This window comes from Mycteria americana, chromosome 17, assembly GCF_035582795.1.
Source record: "Mycteria americana isolate JAX WOST 10 ecotype Jacksonville Zoo and Gardens chromosome 17, USCA_MyAme_1.0, whole genome shotgun sequence".
Classification (NCBI taxonomy): Eukaryota; Metazoa; Chordata; class Aves; order Ciconiiformes; family Ciconiidae; genus Mycteria; species Mycteria americana.
This window is the reverse complement of record NC_134381.1, coordinates 8,092,248-8,105,662: the sequence shown is the minus strand read 5'-3', so window position 1 is coordinate 8,105,662 and position 13,415 is coordinate 8,092,248. Positions and strand designations below refer to the sequence as shown.

At 64.7% G+C, this 13,415-nt stretch overlaps 1 protein-coding gene across 1 annotated transcript in view; it reads right to left on the bottom strand.

The window, feature by feature from the left end:
- LOC142418123 (hemicentin-2-like) overlaps positions 1-11,432 on the bottom strand; it is a 37,052-nt gene extending 25,620 nt beyond the window's left edge. Inside the window, exons 1-22 of the mRNA XM_075519558.1 lie at positions 11,198-11,432; positions 10,211-10,281; positions 9,068-9,226; positions 8,657-8,779; positions 7,633-7,804; positions 7,168-7,274; positions 6,842-6,962; positions 6,477-6,740; positions 6,157-6,301; positions 5,731-5,852; positions 5,365-5,637; positions 5,116-5,257; positions 4,385-4,512; positions 4,012-4,125; positions 3,708-3,857; positions 2,817-3,011; positions 2,344-2,439; positions 1,842-1,966; positions 1,399-1,543; positions 1,144-1,256; positions 723-879; positions 351-513 (exon numbers count right to left, since the gene is read on the bottom strand). Of these exons, the coding sequence (XP_075375673.1) occupies positions 351-513; positions 723-879; positions 1,144-1,256; positions 1,399-1,543; positions 1,842-1,966; positions 2,344-2,439; positions 2,817-3,011; positions 3,708-3,857; positions 4,012-4,125; positions 4,385-4,512; positions 5,116-5,257; positions 5,365-5,637; positions 5,731-5,852; positions 6,157-6,301; positions 6,477-6,740; positions 6,842-6,962; positions 7,168-7,274; positions 7,633-7,804; positions 8,657-8,779; positions 9,068-9,226; positions 10,211-10,281; positions 11,198-11,432 (3,320 nt within the window). The remainder of the gene's footprint in view (positions 1-350; positions 514-722; positions 880-1,143; positions 1,257-1,398; positions 1,544-1,841; positions 1,967-2,343; positions 2,440-2,816; positions 3,012-3,707; positions 3,858-4,011; positions 4,126-4,384; positions 4,513-5,115; positions 5,258-5,364; positions 5,638-5,730; positions 5,853-6,156; positions 6,302-6,476; positions 6,741-6,841; positions 6,963-7,167; positions 7,275-7,632; positions 7,805-8,656; positions 8,780-9,067; positions 9,227-10,210; positions 10,282-11,197) is intronic.
- Between the last annotated feature and the right edge of the window lie 1,983 nt (positions 11,433-13,415).

Genomic DNA, 13,415 nt, shown 5'->3' with positions numbered 1-13,415 from the left:
GTGCACAAAGGCGGGCGGGCGAGCGGGGCCGGGGAGCTGTGCTGGAGCCGCCTTCCCTTCCCAACCCCAACCTGTGTCCAGGGTGAGCGTGCAAAGGGTCGGGAGCAGCTGCTCCATCCCAGCAGATGTTTGCGTGATGGAAAAAAATCCTGGTCATTCTTGCTCCGCTCTCTTTGAAGAGCAGCACCAACACCGTACCGCTCCTGCCAGAGCATTGAGCATCGGCTGCTCAGCACCAGGGACGTCCTTTGCGTCTCCCCGCTCCTGCCACCCTTCATGGACCCGATATCCCTCCAGGGAGACACACCACACCAAGAGATCATGGCCCTGGCACCCACAGCCCTCCTTACCTCGCAGTGGCGAGAGGCAGCGGCTGGGACTCCTGGGTCCACACCACCAAGGGAGGGGGATAGCCTTGAACCTCGCAGGGGAGGGTGGTCTCCTGCCCAAGCACAGCCAGGATGGTTACGGGGTCCGACGCCTGCGATCCATTAACGCTGATCCTGGGCTTCGCTGGGTGGAGAGGGAGCGCAGCTGGTGCGGGAACGCTTCAGGTGTCCCGCAACCCTCGTTGCTGCTCTTCCCATCCCGCAAACCCATCTGGCAGCTGGCTGGGTGGCCCAAGGAAGCTAGGAGAGCCCCCGGGTCACGCTCTCCCCGGCAGCCACCCTCCGGGGCCACTTTACGGAGAGCTGGTGCCAGGGCCAGTCCCGGGCACTCACTGCTGACAGAGAGCTGCATCTCCCGGCTGGAGAAGCCTGCCGTGTTGGTAGCTGTGCAGAAGTAGGTCCCAGCGTCCTCGGAAGAGGGCAAAGGGATCAGGAGGGTCCCATCGGAGTCAAGGTGGTAGCGTGGGCTCAGCGAGATGGGCTCCGTGCCCTGCAGAGGAAAGGGAAGGGAGGAAGGAAGACAGCAGAGACTCTCCTACAAGCTGAGCGTCCCCAGGGCAAGAAGAGGGCTCTGGACCCATCAGAGCAAGCTACGTCCTGGTCCCAGCTTCCCAGGGCACTCGGTGCCACCTCCCCAGGCAGCCACAGCCACGCCGGTGAGCTCTGTCCCCTCCAAACGTGTTACCCCGCACCCGAGGGTGACCCACAGGTTGGCTGGCAGGGGGACGGCAGCCTGCCTGTCCCTGTCACCTACCTTTGCCCAGGTGACAGTAGGGGGGGGCACACCGGTGGCATTGCACCGCAGGGTGACGGCCGCTCCCTCGGTGGCAGCGATGAGGACAGGGCCAAGCTCAATGCTGGGAGGAACTGGAAATGAAGAGAAGCACCTCATCCCACGTGGCCACGGCCATGTCCACCAAAGAGAGCGGTGCTTTGCAGCTTAAGAAGTGCAGAGGGCACCCGCCCCCATTCACCGCAGAGCAGGGATGCCCAGCACCCTGCCGCTCACCATGGATGACCAGGGACACGTCCTGCCTGCGTGAGCCGAGGGCGTTGGTCACCTCGCAGGTGTACCTCCCCGCGTCCCCCTGCAATGCCTCGTCCACGTGCAGGCTCCCGTCAGCCCGGACGGAGTAGCGGCCGCTTGGGGCTACCTGGGCACGGGCAGAGAGCAGAAAGCAGGACAGACGGGGAGTCAAACATCACCGTGTCACTGTGTCTTTGGGGCATGTCTAGAAATCAGTCCTCGAGCGGTAGGAACGTCCCGATGCAGCGACAAACCCACATTACCCTCCCAACACAAATGCTCCCCTGGCATCTGCCACCAGCAGCTTTGGCCCCGGGAGGTTGGGGCACCCGTCCTGCAGCAAAGCCCCCGCCGCAGGGCCGCGCTCACGGCTGCCCACCCACCCACCCACCCACCCACCATCCCAGTGGGCACGGAAGCCTCACCGGCCGCCCGTCCTTCAGCCAGCGACGGGCTGGGAACGGCCTCCCAGCCAGGATCACGCAGGGCAGCGACACAGGCTGGCCTGGGAGTACGCGGACCACAGGGGATGCAAGAGCTATTTCTGGGGCTGCTTGAAAGAGGGGAAAGGGAAACAATATTAATTGGAGATAAACCGGCCAGGAACCCTCAGGAGAACAGATCTGGATCGCCTTTCTTCCGAGGTCCAGACCTTGGCTCGGCACAGGCCGGCTCCGACATTCAGCTCCCCCAAGAATTTGGGGATACTCATCTACAGTTTGGGTTCAAGTGCACGTCAGTGCATTAAGCCAAAGAGGTGGAAGGACGTTATCCAAACCCTGTGCTGGGGGGGCGTTGCTGGGCGTTCACCGCAGCCGGCTCGGGAGCAGACGTGGCTGCACGGCTCTGCCGCTCGCTCACCGCTGGCACGGCCGGCGCCGGCAGCGGCCAGGATCAATACACCAACAAAAGCACATAAAAGCAAACCGTGTCCGGTGACCGCAAGCTTGACTTCTGCTTGGATTTTCCCAAACTCATTCTGAGCTTCGCAGATGTAGACGGCTTGGTCATCCAGCGAGGCGCCTGGAGAATAGCGGGGAGAAGCCTGAGCCTGGAAGGGCTGGAGAGCCCCGAGCAAGTTCCAGGATGGGGTGACACCACCCTCCCCTGCCCTGCCACCACCTCCGAGAGGGGAGAGACCCCGCAGCGCTGGAGGCTTGCAGGCTGTTACAGCACAGCTAAACTTGCACGAGTAAAAAATGCAAATAAACCCACTATAGCAATGCTTTACTACTGCAAAAAGAGTGGGCACGGGGGCCAGTCCCCCTGCTGGGACACCAGCCTGCCGCGGACGGGGGGAGAGCACCCGAGGGTGACGCCGGGTAAGCATGCACCCGGGCGGGATGCCCACGTGCGCTCCCCGCCACGCCAACGCTCTCTTGCACGCTCAGCTCTCTTACTGTCGATGAGGAGCTCGGCAGCCTCCGGCTGGCTGGAAACACCATGCGGCCCATGCCAGCCCGGCAAGGGCTTCCCGTCCCGCCGGGACCAGGCGATCCGTGGCGGGGGAGAGCCCTCGACACGGCACAGCAGGCTCACGCTCTCCCCGACCTCAACCGCCACGTCCCCCAGGGGCTCAGGAAAGTGAGGGGCAGCTGGAGAGAGAGCAGCGGGGAAGGGGCTCGGGCAGGTCCGACGCCCCGGATTCCCCATAGCAGGCTCTGTGCACAGCCGAGCCTGGAGAAGAGACAGGGCTGCAAAACCCACGAGCCAGGTGCCCTGAAAAGATTGACTTAAAGCGTTTGGTGGTTTTCCAAAGCTGTTATAGCCATTGCAGTTTCCATCCCTTCCAGTTACACTCAGCACGCCCCTGGCTCAGCAAAACCTCTTGCGCTTTTCCACCTTTAAGTGCTTCGAGCCTTACTGCCCCCAGCTAAGAACCCTCCTCTCCTCCTCCTCCCCAGGCTCTTCCATCCCTTCTGCCTCCGGTGGGAAGCCCTGAGCATCGGTTGGGGTACCTGGGGTACCAGACACAGAGAAGCCAGCCCCCACCTCTGCCTAATCCCACCAATTGCACTTTGCATCCCCAGTCTTGCCCCAAGCCATCGTGTCCCACGCGATAGCATCTGCACCGGTCTTCTGCCACTTCCTGAGCCTCTTCCCTCCTCCTGACCCTTGGGAATCCCACCAGGCTTCAGCCTGCTTCTACTGAGCACCGACACCCCTGCACTGGGAAAGCCGGGAGAGAGAGGAGCCTTGGGAAGCAGCAAGCAGGAGCTGAGCCAGGAGGGAGAGCGGCGGAGATAGGCTTGAGCGCTCGGCGGGACCCAAAAGGAGAGGCAGAGACTTACACCCCACATCCAGCACGGTGCTGTCGAAGGCGACGCCGGCCTCGCCAAGAGCCTCGCAGATGTACTGCCCCGCGTCCTCCTCCCGCACTGCCTGCAGCCGCAGGACGGCATGCTGGGTGCCGGGCGGGAACGCCGCCACCGCCTGCTCGCCTGCCCCGAGACCCCCCGCGTCAGCACCCCGAGTGCCTCCGGGGGTCCCTCCTGCCGTCAGTCCGGGGGACCCCGCGTGCGATGTCCCTGCAGGGCAGTGGAGGGCCCCCGGTGCACGGAGGGGGTTTGCTCCCCAGGTCCATTCGAGTCTCACCTTTGTACCACACGATGTGGGGTGGGGGCACCCCCAAAACCCAGCACTCCAGGGTCACGTCTTCTCCCACCAGCGCCTTCAGGCTGGGCGTCACCGCCAGGATGGCGGGAGGCTCTGCACCGCAGGGAGAGAGATGGCTTCGGTGACTCCCTGCAGCGCTGGGCGCGGTGCCCATTCACCCCGAGGGGACCCTGGAGCCCTGGGAGCCACCCCCCGACACCCTCCATCACGGACAGCCCCATCCCATAGCTCGCATGTCGCAAGGTCCCGGCCGGCAGCCGAGGGACAGCAAGGAGGGATAATAAATCCCTCCTGCCGCAGCTCTGAGCCTGGGCCCTTCCCGGGACGCTGCCGGCTGGCGGGGAGCGGGTACCGGTGAACTCCAGGGCGACGACTTGCTCGTCCCAGCCCAGCGCGCTGCTGGCGTAGCAGCTGTAATTCCCCGCGTCCTCTGGGATGGCAGCCCTGATGTGCAGGGTGCCCCGCGCATCTGTGAAAACCCTGCGGCAAACGGGGAGAGAGGGAGAAACGAGCCCTGTGAAAACCGTGATGAAGTAAGTGAGCGGGTTTAAGGCCATCCCGCGCGCCTGGTAAGCGCTGGGCGTTTGAAAGATGTGGGTTAGTACTTAAAGCCAGCTACATCAGCTGCTGCAGGGAAGGCCGTTGCTTTGAACTAGGGAAAAAGCATTGAGAATTGGGCTTTTTCACCTCTAAAGTAAAAAAACCTTCCCCAAAGTCCACTCCAGCACTCACAGCCTGACATGGGCAGGGAGGTGGAAGCCGAAAAGCAGAAGAAATTAAGGGGAAGCACAAGCAGTACTTTGAGGCTTGAGCGCACACCGGGTGTGCCAAGCACCTCGAGTCCCCCTCGGCGGGGACGGTGACCTGGATAAGGCAGGATGGCTTAAAAATAAATACATGAAGTTAAGGCTAGCAGCATGCCAGCCATCTCGGGTGCACGGGTTGGGGACATGGCAATGCTTTCCTCTCTCCAGAGCTATGGCAACCCCAAGCCCCTCTCCCTCAGCCCGTGCATCCCTGCGAGGGGAGCACCATCCCCAGCAGACCAGGGAGGATGAAGGCACCCGGGTCCCCACCCGTTACCTCTCGTCCTGCTCCAGCGCCCAGCCCCAGCGCTTCCAGGCGGTGTGGGGCGGGGGGTGGCCCCCAGCCGTGCAGCTCAGCCGCAGCTCCTGGCCCCTGCCGAAACGCTGGGGGCTGGCGTCAACCTTCACCCACGGCACCTCTGCACGGGGTTGGAGAAGGGCTCAGCCCCCGGGTGCCATCGGCCGCCCTCCCTCCCACGGGGCCGGGCATCACCCGGGCCAGGGTCCCGCGCAGGACAGAGCCTACCCTGGACCAGGAGCCAGAGGGAGGCGGTGGCCGTGCCGTGGGCGCTGCGTGCCGTGCACTCGTACGGGCCCCCGTCCCCCGGCTGCACGCGGCTGATCTCCAGCGAGCGGTTCTGCAGCAGCCTGGTCCGGCCGTCCCCCGGCTGCGCCGCCTTCCCATCCCAGCTCCACGTCAGGTTGTAGGGCACGTCGCTCAGAACCGGGCAGGACATGACCACGTCTTGGCCTGGTGAAGCCGTGATGTTGCCCGGGGCGATGAGACGCGGCGGCGGCTCTGCAAACACAGCACGCCGGGGTGAAACGAGCCCGTGCCCAGCTGCAGACCTGGAGACCCGCAGCACCGAGGCTTGGCACGAGTAGTCCCCACCTGAGACAGAGACGTAGGCACGAGCCCGCGCCGCCCCGACCTTGCTCGTGGCTGTACACTCGTAAAACCCTTCGTCACTCTCGGACACCGCAGGGATCAACCAGCTGATGTTCCCCCAACCCCTACGAAAAGGGGGATTACAGGGTCACCCCCACCCCGAGGCATCGGAGCTGGGGCCACCATGCCACCGCCCAGCTCCAAATCCCTAGGACTCCTTTCCATCCGAGTCAGGCAAACGGATGTACCCCCACCCCCACAGCATCACGCGGACACGTCCCTCGGGATTTTCCTCTGCTGCCTTGGGATGCTCAGGACTTGCAGGCACCCAGCCAGCACACAGCATCCCCCCAGCCGGCACAATTCAGGGGGCTGTTGCTGCCCATACGGGTCCATCAAGGAGCCCACTGGGCCAAACTGGAGGCTCACCTGAAAAGCCGCTCTTCCCCGAGCTTCATCCTACCCCGGCTGAGCTGCAGGCGGAAAGGGACTTCGCTCTGCGCGGAGCAGGAGATCCGCTGCGGCTCACGGCTGTAAGCCTGGATCTTGCTGGAGATGTTCACTTTGGGTAGGCCTGGAAGCAGTTGTGGACACGCACACATGTAACGCTCCTCGGGAGCTCACCAAGAGCTGTGTTGGGAAGCAGGATAAAAAAAATACCCAACCAGAAACCAGAGCAGAGGTGGTACTGCAGAGGAGGAGCCTCTGGTCCCTTCTCCGCACCCTTGGGCAGCACAGGGACCACTCACCGGGGACCACGCTGGTGTAGGTGACCCCGGAGAGGCGGTGCAGGGGGTGGCCCTGGGCGTCTTCGCCCTTCACCTTCAGCAGAAAGTCGCCCGGGGGGACACGGAGCGGCGAGCTCACCCAGAGCTGCCCCGAGGAGGTGTTGGAGAGGGGCCGAGCAGGCAGCGAGAGGAGGGCATGGCCGGAGCTGTTGAAGAGCTCGATCTCCTGCAAGTGGCCAGGTGGCTTCAGGCCAGTGCAGTTCACCACCACGGAGATGGGCAGACCTGGAGGTAGGGATGGCAAAAAAAAAAACAACCCAGCCACGTTCCTAGCTGCAAGAAGCCCAGACGCAGCACCCGTGCTCCCTGGGCAGCACCAGCCTCACCCTGCACCAGCGGCTCCCCGGGCTGGCTGGCGTCAAAGTCCGGCTGGGTGGAGAAGCTGGGTTGAAAATTAATGTTGCTGATGCCCGTGATCCTCAGCGAGTGGCGGCCGCTGCTCTGGGCCTGGAAGCGGAGCGAGAGGTGCGTGCCGAGGGCAGGGGAAGGGGGAGGCGATGGGGAAGGGAGGAGGTGGCAGTCAGCCCTTTCCAGCCTGGTCGCACGTCCTCTGCCTGGCTGGAGGTGGATGGGGGAAAGCCCACACCTAGCCAGCTAAATGTCCAGCAGGGGATGGGTAGGGGACAACACGCAGGGTCTGCCACCAGCCTACCGTGACCGACCACGTCCCTGGCTCGTGGGGCTCCATGGCCACCACTATGGCCGAGTTGGGGATGCTGAGCAGTTCCTTCAGACCTTGGCCGTTCTCGAGGACCTTTCCTGCAACAGCAAGTGAACTTCTGGGATGGGCAACCTGAGTCCATCCCCTGGTCCCTGCAGTCGGCCAGGAGCCCCCTCCTCGGGGCTCGCCGTGGTGCAGAGCCCATCACACAGCTCTCACAGCCTGGGCAGCAGAGAAAACCCTCCTCAAATTAGAGGCAAAGCCAACCCGGGAGGGGTGCAGAGCAGATGCACTTGGTGCTTAATGACGGCTTTGCAGCTCATTGCTTTTTTATTTAAGTTTTCAGCGCAGGGTTTGGCCATCCCCATGCCTGCAGCCTCCCATTTGTCCCGACCTGAGGGCTCTCCGGAAGGCAAAGCATCACCCCCTGCCCACTTCCCTCCCCTGGGCTCCTACCTGCTGGATCCCGGACCTCGATCCCCGGGGCAGGGCCACTCAGGGAGATGGTGACCTCCTTCAGGCTAGGGTCAAAGGGGATGGCCCACTTGTGCTCCCCGCCGTCCTCGTGGTCCGTGGACAGTAAGTGGACTTTGGAGGCCTGGATGGCCTCTTCCACCCACTTCAGCACCTGGGGGCACACGGGGGAGGATTAACCCAGATCCCCCCTCGCCGTTTCAGGCACGGCCATTTCGGGAGCAGGGCTGTATTGCACCGGGTCAAAATCCCAGGCACGGCTGTAAAACAGTGCCCGGGCGAGGGGCCAGCCCCAGCCGGCTCCGGTGGGTGCCAGCATGAGCTGGCACGGGGACGGGCGGGCAGGGGGAGACCTCAGCCCTGGCTGAGCCCCCCTCGCTACGAGCAGGTGCAAAAGGAATTGAGTAATTTGGTGCAACTGTTATTGCCAAGTGGCTTCTGCTCAGCTGCTTGGAGCAGGCGAGTTATTACCCCCCAGCTCGCTCACGGGAATAGAAACCATTAAAACACACAACTGCCGGAGGCTGGACAGGGGCCATGGCCGGGCGTCTGCTGGGAGATGCTGCTTGGTAACAAGCAGAAAAGCACTTTACTCTCCCTCAGGTCTCGGAGGCTTCACAGGTGCACCAGTCAAGAGCTTCAAGGTTGGGAACGGGTCGAGAGGCTCCTCTCCCTGCGCCCAGGCCACCCGCCCGATTGCCGGGGTGCTGAGAGCAACGGGAGCACCCCAGCTTCAGCCTCAGCCCCAGGCAGACACCTCCCCTGGCAGGGGCAGGCGCGTCAGCTCATCCCAAGGACCACGCAAGCGGCCCAGCGGCAAGCTCGAGAGCGACCAGCCTTCTCCAGCCCTCGCTTCGGCTTCGGGCTAAAGCAGGGCTCCCAGAGCAACCCGGAGGCACCTTGGGCACGAGGATTAGCCCCGGGAAAATGTAAGAGCAGCTGAGCCGGGCTGGAGCACGCGCACCTCGGTCACCCCGTCCCTGCTCCCGCAGGTCCCCCCGCTCACCTCTGTCACCTGCTGCTTGTCCAGGTGGAAGATCTGCCCGGAGCTGGTGGCCGCGATGCGCTCGTACACGCGGTACCCGGGGTGGCTCCTGTCCCCGCAGTCCCCCGTCAGCACGAACACCACCTGCCACGGCAACGCTCCCCTTGGCATCACACACAGCTCCCCAAGGGGGACAGACCCCCTTGGCATCACACACAGCCACGGGGGTCTGTCCAGCCCAGGGAGGGGAGGCAGCCAGCAGCCCCCAGCCCCCAGCACATCGAGCCAGGCCGGGAGATGCAAAATTCACTCCACTAACAGGCAGCATAGCAGGGTTCATTGCCGCGGCTCATCGCCAGGAGCTGCCGTCGTGCTGCTGCAGCGTCCTCCCAAGCCGGCCGTTGCAGGAGGCCGGTGGGCAGCACCGCTCACCTGGGTCTGCTTGTGCTGCAGCAGCCGCAGCAGGTCCTCCTGCTGCTCGTAGTCCTTGGCCCGAGCATCTGAGAAGACGTAGACGAAAGAGCCGGGGTGCGAGACCTCCACGGCCAGCCTGATGGCTCCCACGCTCATCTCCGGGCAGTCCCCTCCACCCTGCGGCACGCAGCGAGGGATGTGGCACAGGCACCGAGCCACCCAGTGCTCAGCCCTTCCCCGCTGGGCTCCTGGCAGGATCCCACCCAGGGTCTGCTCGTGGGGAGGAACGGCACCAGTTTGCCGGAGTCAGCCCCAGCGCAGCCAGAGCAGCGCGATGGTACCGCAGGGACACGCAGGATCACGAGGACCCGTCCCTGTCTCACGCTAACAAAGATTAAAGCGCCCATTTGGGGATCCAGACCCACAGAAGCCACTGGCTTCCCACAAACGCCTTTAGCAGGCACGTTCGTGCCCGCCCCAGCCCGTCACCCCCCACATCGCAGCAGAGCCGGCCACCCCCGGCAAGCGCAGAGGCACAGCGAGGACCAGCTCCCGCTTCCACGGGGCTTTGCACCCTGAAGGGCTGTGAAACGATTTGCAGCCGCAGCTTTACACCTCCCGCCAAGACACAGCTGCCTCTGAAGGAAAATGCCAGAGGGATTTAGCAAGGCACGGGAGGCATGGCAGGAGTGGGGATGGATAAAGCATGATTAAACTCCTGGAGAGCATTTCAGCTGGCAGAACGTGGCTGAAATTGTCTAAAAAAAAAAAATTAAAAAACTCAATTTTCAAACAGCACTTCTGGAAGAAGAGATTTTTGGTTCCACGGAGAGTTTGTGCAAACTCTCCCGGGGAAAGCGTTCCCACTTTGGGACAAGAGCTGTGAATCGAGAGGGCTCTGTCCCATTGCAGGAGCCTGGGGCACAGTTCCAGCGTTACCCACCCTCTCCGCTCCCACCCCGGTGCGGTCAGCCCCCAGCAAGCCCAGCTCAGCCCCGAGCCCCCGCCACACTCCCGGGGGACGCCGGGCCCGGAGGGGAGCAGGGATCGCTCCCAGGACCCCCCACCGTGCAGGAACGCAGGGCCAGGCTTCCCACCAAGCCCCGAGGGCCACGCACCAAGCCAGCCACGGAGCAGCGTCGCAGGGCTGAGGACGCCTACCTGGACGTGGAGCTCCTGCAGGCGCCGCTGGAAGAGCCGGGGGTCCGCGGTGAGGGTGGCAGGTCCCACCTCTGCAAGCACACCGGCACCTCCGCCTCAGCCTCCCTGACCGCCGGCACCAGCCTCCTCCCGTGCCACGCCGCTGGCATCCCTAAGCACCCGCCCCAGCTTAAACACCCTTACGGGACCTGCGAGACTCGGGGTTAAGCATCTACCCTGGCTCGGCACCAAGCGAGACGTGGGTTTGGGCAGACCGGCCCCATGCCCGGGGTACAGCCTGCCCCGGGAAGCTCTCGGCCGGGGTGAGCCGCAAACCCCGCACCCTGTTCTGCTGGGGCAGGCTCCCAGCAAAGCGATGCAGAGACCCATTTACTGCCTCTGCCTCCTTCCCCGTCCGGCTCCAGCAATCTTCATTCAAACTCTATTTCTGCTGAAAATAAAGCCTCAGTCCCGCTCTCCTCGTAGGGGGTCTGGGCTCTTTTGCAGAGCAGTTGCTATTTAGGGGTGTGCACAAAAATTCCACGGCAAAGACTGGGACAGAAAGAAACGATTCTGGTATTGCAGGAAATTATCAAAACCTCTTAGCAAGCGGTGCTAAGGCAACGTGAGGCACGCCGCGGACTTGTACAGAAATGCCCCCCCCATGATTAGCCCAGGGAAACTGGGACAGGCTGGAAGTAGAGAAGCCACCCACAAGCGGGTGCCAGCATCACTGGGATTAATCCGGGGAGAAACGGCTTGCCCCATGCCCACAGGGTGGCTTGGGGATGGGAGCCCCTGCCCAGCACCGTGCCCTCGAGCTGCGGCTCGCCCTGTGCTGGCATCCCCATCGCAGCGGTCGCTGGGGCATTAAAAAGGCGGAGAAGGCACAGTGCAGGCACTTGGGAAGCGCACGCTTCAGCCCCAAACCCATCCAGAACCGCTCCCCAGCTCCCCGCAGCCCCGTCCCCCGGCGGGACGCGTGCCCTCACCCCGTCCCAGCCGTACCTGGGTCGTGGAAGGGGACCAGCGCGTAGTTGCTGATGGGCTTCGTGCTCCTGCTGAGCGTCCGCTCCAGGATGCGCGAGGCCCCGTCCATCACCTGCACCAAGTCGTCGTACATGGAGCCGGTGACGTCGAAGACGAAGGCCAGGGTGGCCCCCCCTGTGCCGGGGGGGAACTCGGCGAGACTAGGGGCCAGCAGCAGCCAGAGACCCACAAGCACCCCTCCGTGGGGTGGCATCGTGGGGGAGACCTTCAGGTGGCAGGGACACCCCTTCTGTCCTCGCCCCGCTCCTTCCCCCAGACCACCTGGGTGTCGTCCCTGCACCGGGGAGGGACGCGGGGTGCAAGGGGACACACGTGGCAGGGCCGGAGCAGGGACCCCGGTCGGGGGACGCCCAGCCGCCCGCAGCTGCAGACCTGCTCCTCCAGCGTTCAGCTTCGGGGAGGGAGGGAGAGCAGGACTTTTGGAGCCAGCGGCGCAGCGGGGAGGTGGGTGGGAGCAGGAGGAAGCCGGGATGGGGATGCGGGGATTGGGAAGCAGGTCCTGCAGCCCATAGGATTGCCAGAAACGCTGCCCAGGCCCCCTCCCTGGCCCTGACACCCCCCCCGGCTCAGAGAGCCCCCCGCTCTGCCGGGGGGAGCCGGGGGTTAGGGGAGGACACGGGGGCTCGCAGCTGAGCGCCTGCGGGGAAACCCTGCCAAACCCGGGGCGGGGAGGAGGAGAGGAGAACCAGCTGCGACAGGGACCCCGAGGAAGCAACACCCCCTCTGCCAGGCAAAGGGCTCTCCCCGAAATAGGGGTCTGCAATGGGGCTGGGGGGGGACAGGGGGCTCGGGGGGGGGGGGGGGGGGCGGTCCCCAGCACAGCCGCCCCGGGAACGGGGAGCAAACAGCCACGCAAAGCGCGGGGGCAAAGCCAGAGCCAGGACAAGGGCTGGGAAAGGCAGCCCTTGGCCGGGAAAGGCAGCCCTTGGCCGGGAGCACTGGCCGGGGCCTGCCCCAGGGGCGGCGGAGCTTTTCCTGGCTGCCCTCGAAGCCGAGCGCTGAGCTCATGGCTGCTCCGCGGGGATGCTCTGCTCTTGCTCAACTCCCCCCCCCCAGGACCCAGGGAGAGGCCACGGCCAAGGGCCGGCTCCAGGTGAGGCTGCGAACCGACGGCCGAATCCTGCCCCGGGCTGGGCACCCTTCCTCCGGCCCCCAGCGCCTCACGGGCATCAGCCCCGCGCCCGCAGACCCAGGGGCCGGGGTGGGTTAGCGACCACCCATCCCGCACCCCCCTCCCACGGGACAGCGGGGACCCTCTTGCGCATCCCTCTGCCCCACGTGTCCCTGCGAGCCTGGGCTCAGCCCGGCCCAGCTCCAGGGTGGGCGAGGACCCCCCCCCGCCTGGCAGCAGGGTGGAGGGGGCAGCCACATGGCACCTCTGTCCCACAGGGCTGAGCCGCGAGCCGTGCCGGTGGCCTGTCCCCCTCCTGTCCCCCAGCCAGGGCTGTTGCACGCAGCCGCTCGTCCGCATTGTCCAGCCCAGGCTTTGCACCCCCAGCCCCACACTCACTGCAAGCTTGGGGGGGGGGGGGCGAGGTGGGGCGCGGTGCGTCCCCCACGCCACAGTGCCACCAAAGCTACCGCGGAGCACCCCAGCCACGAACCCTGCGCCCCGACGCCATCCTGCACCCCAGCAGGGAGCCCCTCTCTCCAACGCTGCTGGCACCGAGAAACCCCAACAGCTTCTCCCCATCACCAAATTAATCCCAGCCAGCCCTTCCCACGCCCACCAGTGCTCCCAGTCTGAGGAGCACCTGCACTAGCTGGGCTTTAACCCCTTCCTTGCTGGGGGTTAAAGCACAGCAAAGCCAGGCACAGCCTCTGGGTAACCGCCGCGGTTTGGAGCCCGTGCCCGTCCTTGCCCGCTCCCCAGGACGGGAGATGAATCCCCGGGTGCCCCCGCTGTGTGCTGGCACGAGGCACCTCCAAACAAACCCCCCTGCGAACACAGCCTCCTTGTTTAGACCATCAGGGCATCTCCTCTGGCCTCCCGAAAATAATTAGTCAGCCTTGTTAGGAGAGCAAACAAACGAGGATGGGCTGGCGGGGAGGCCTCACGGCGCTCGTTTCCGGAAGACTTGGCAGGGCAGAACGGCAAACGCGATCCTGCGGCACGTGAAAAGCCTAATGCAGGCTGCGAGCCCCGCTGCTCGCCCAGCCAGCCGTGGGGGGGGCT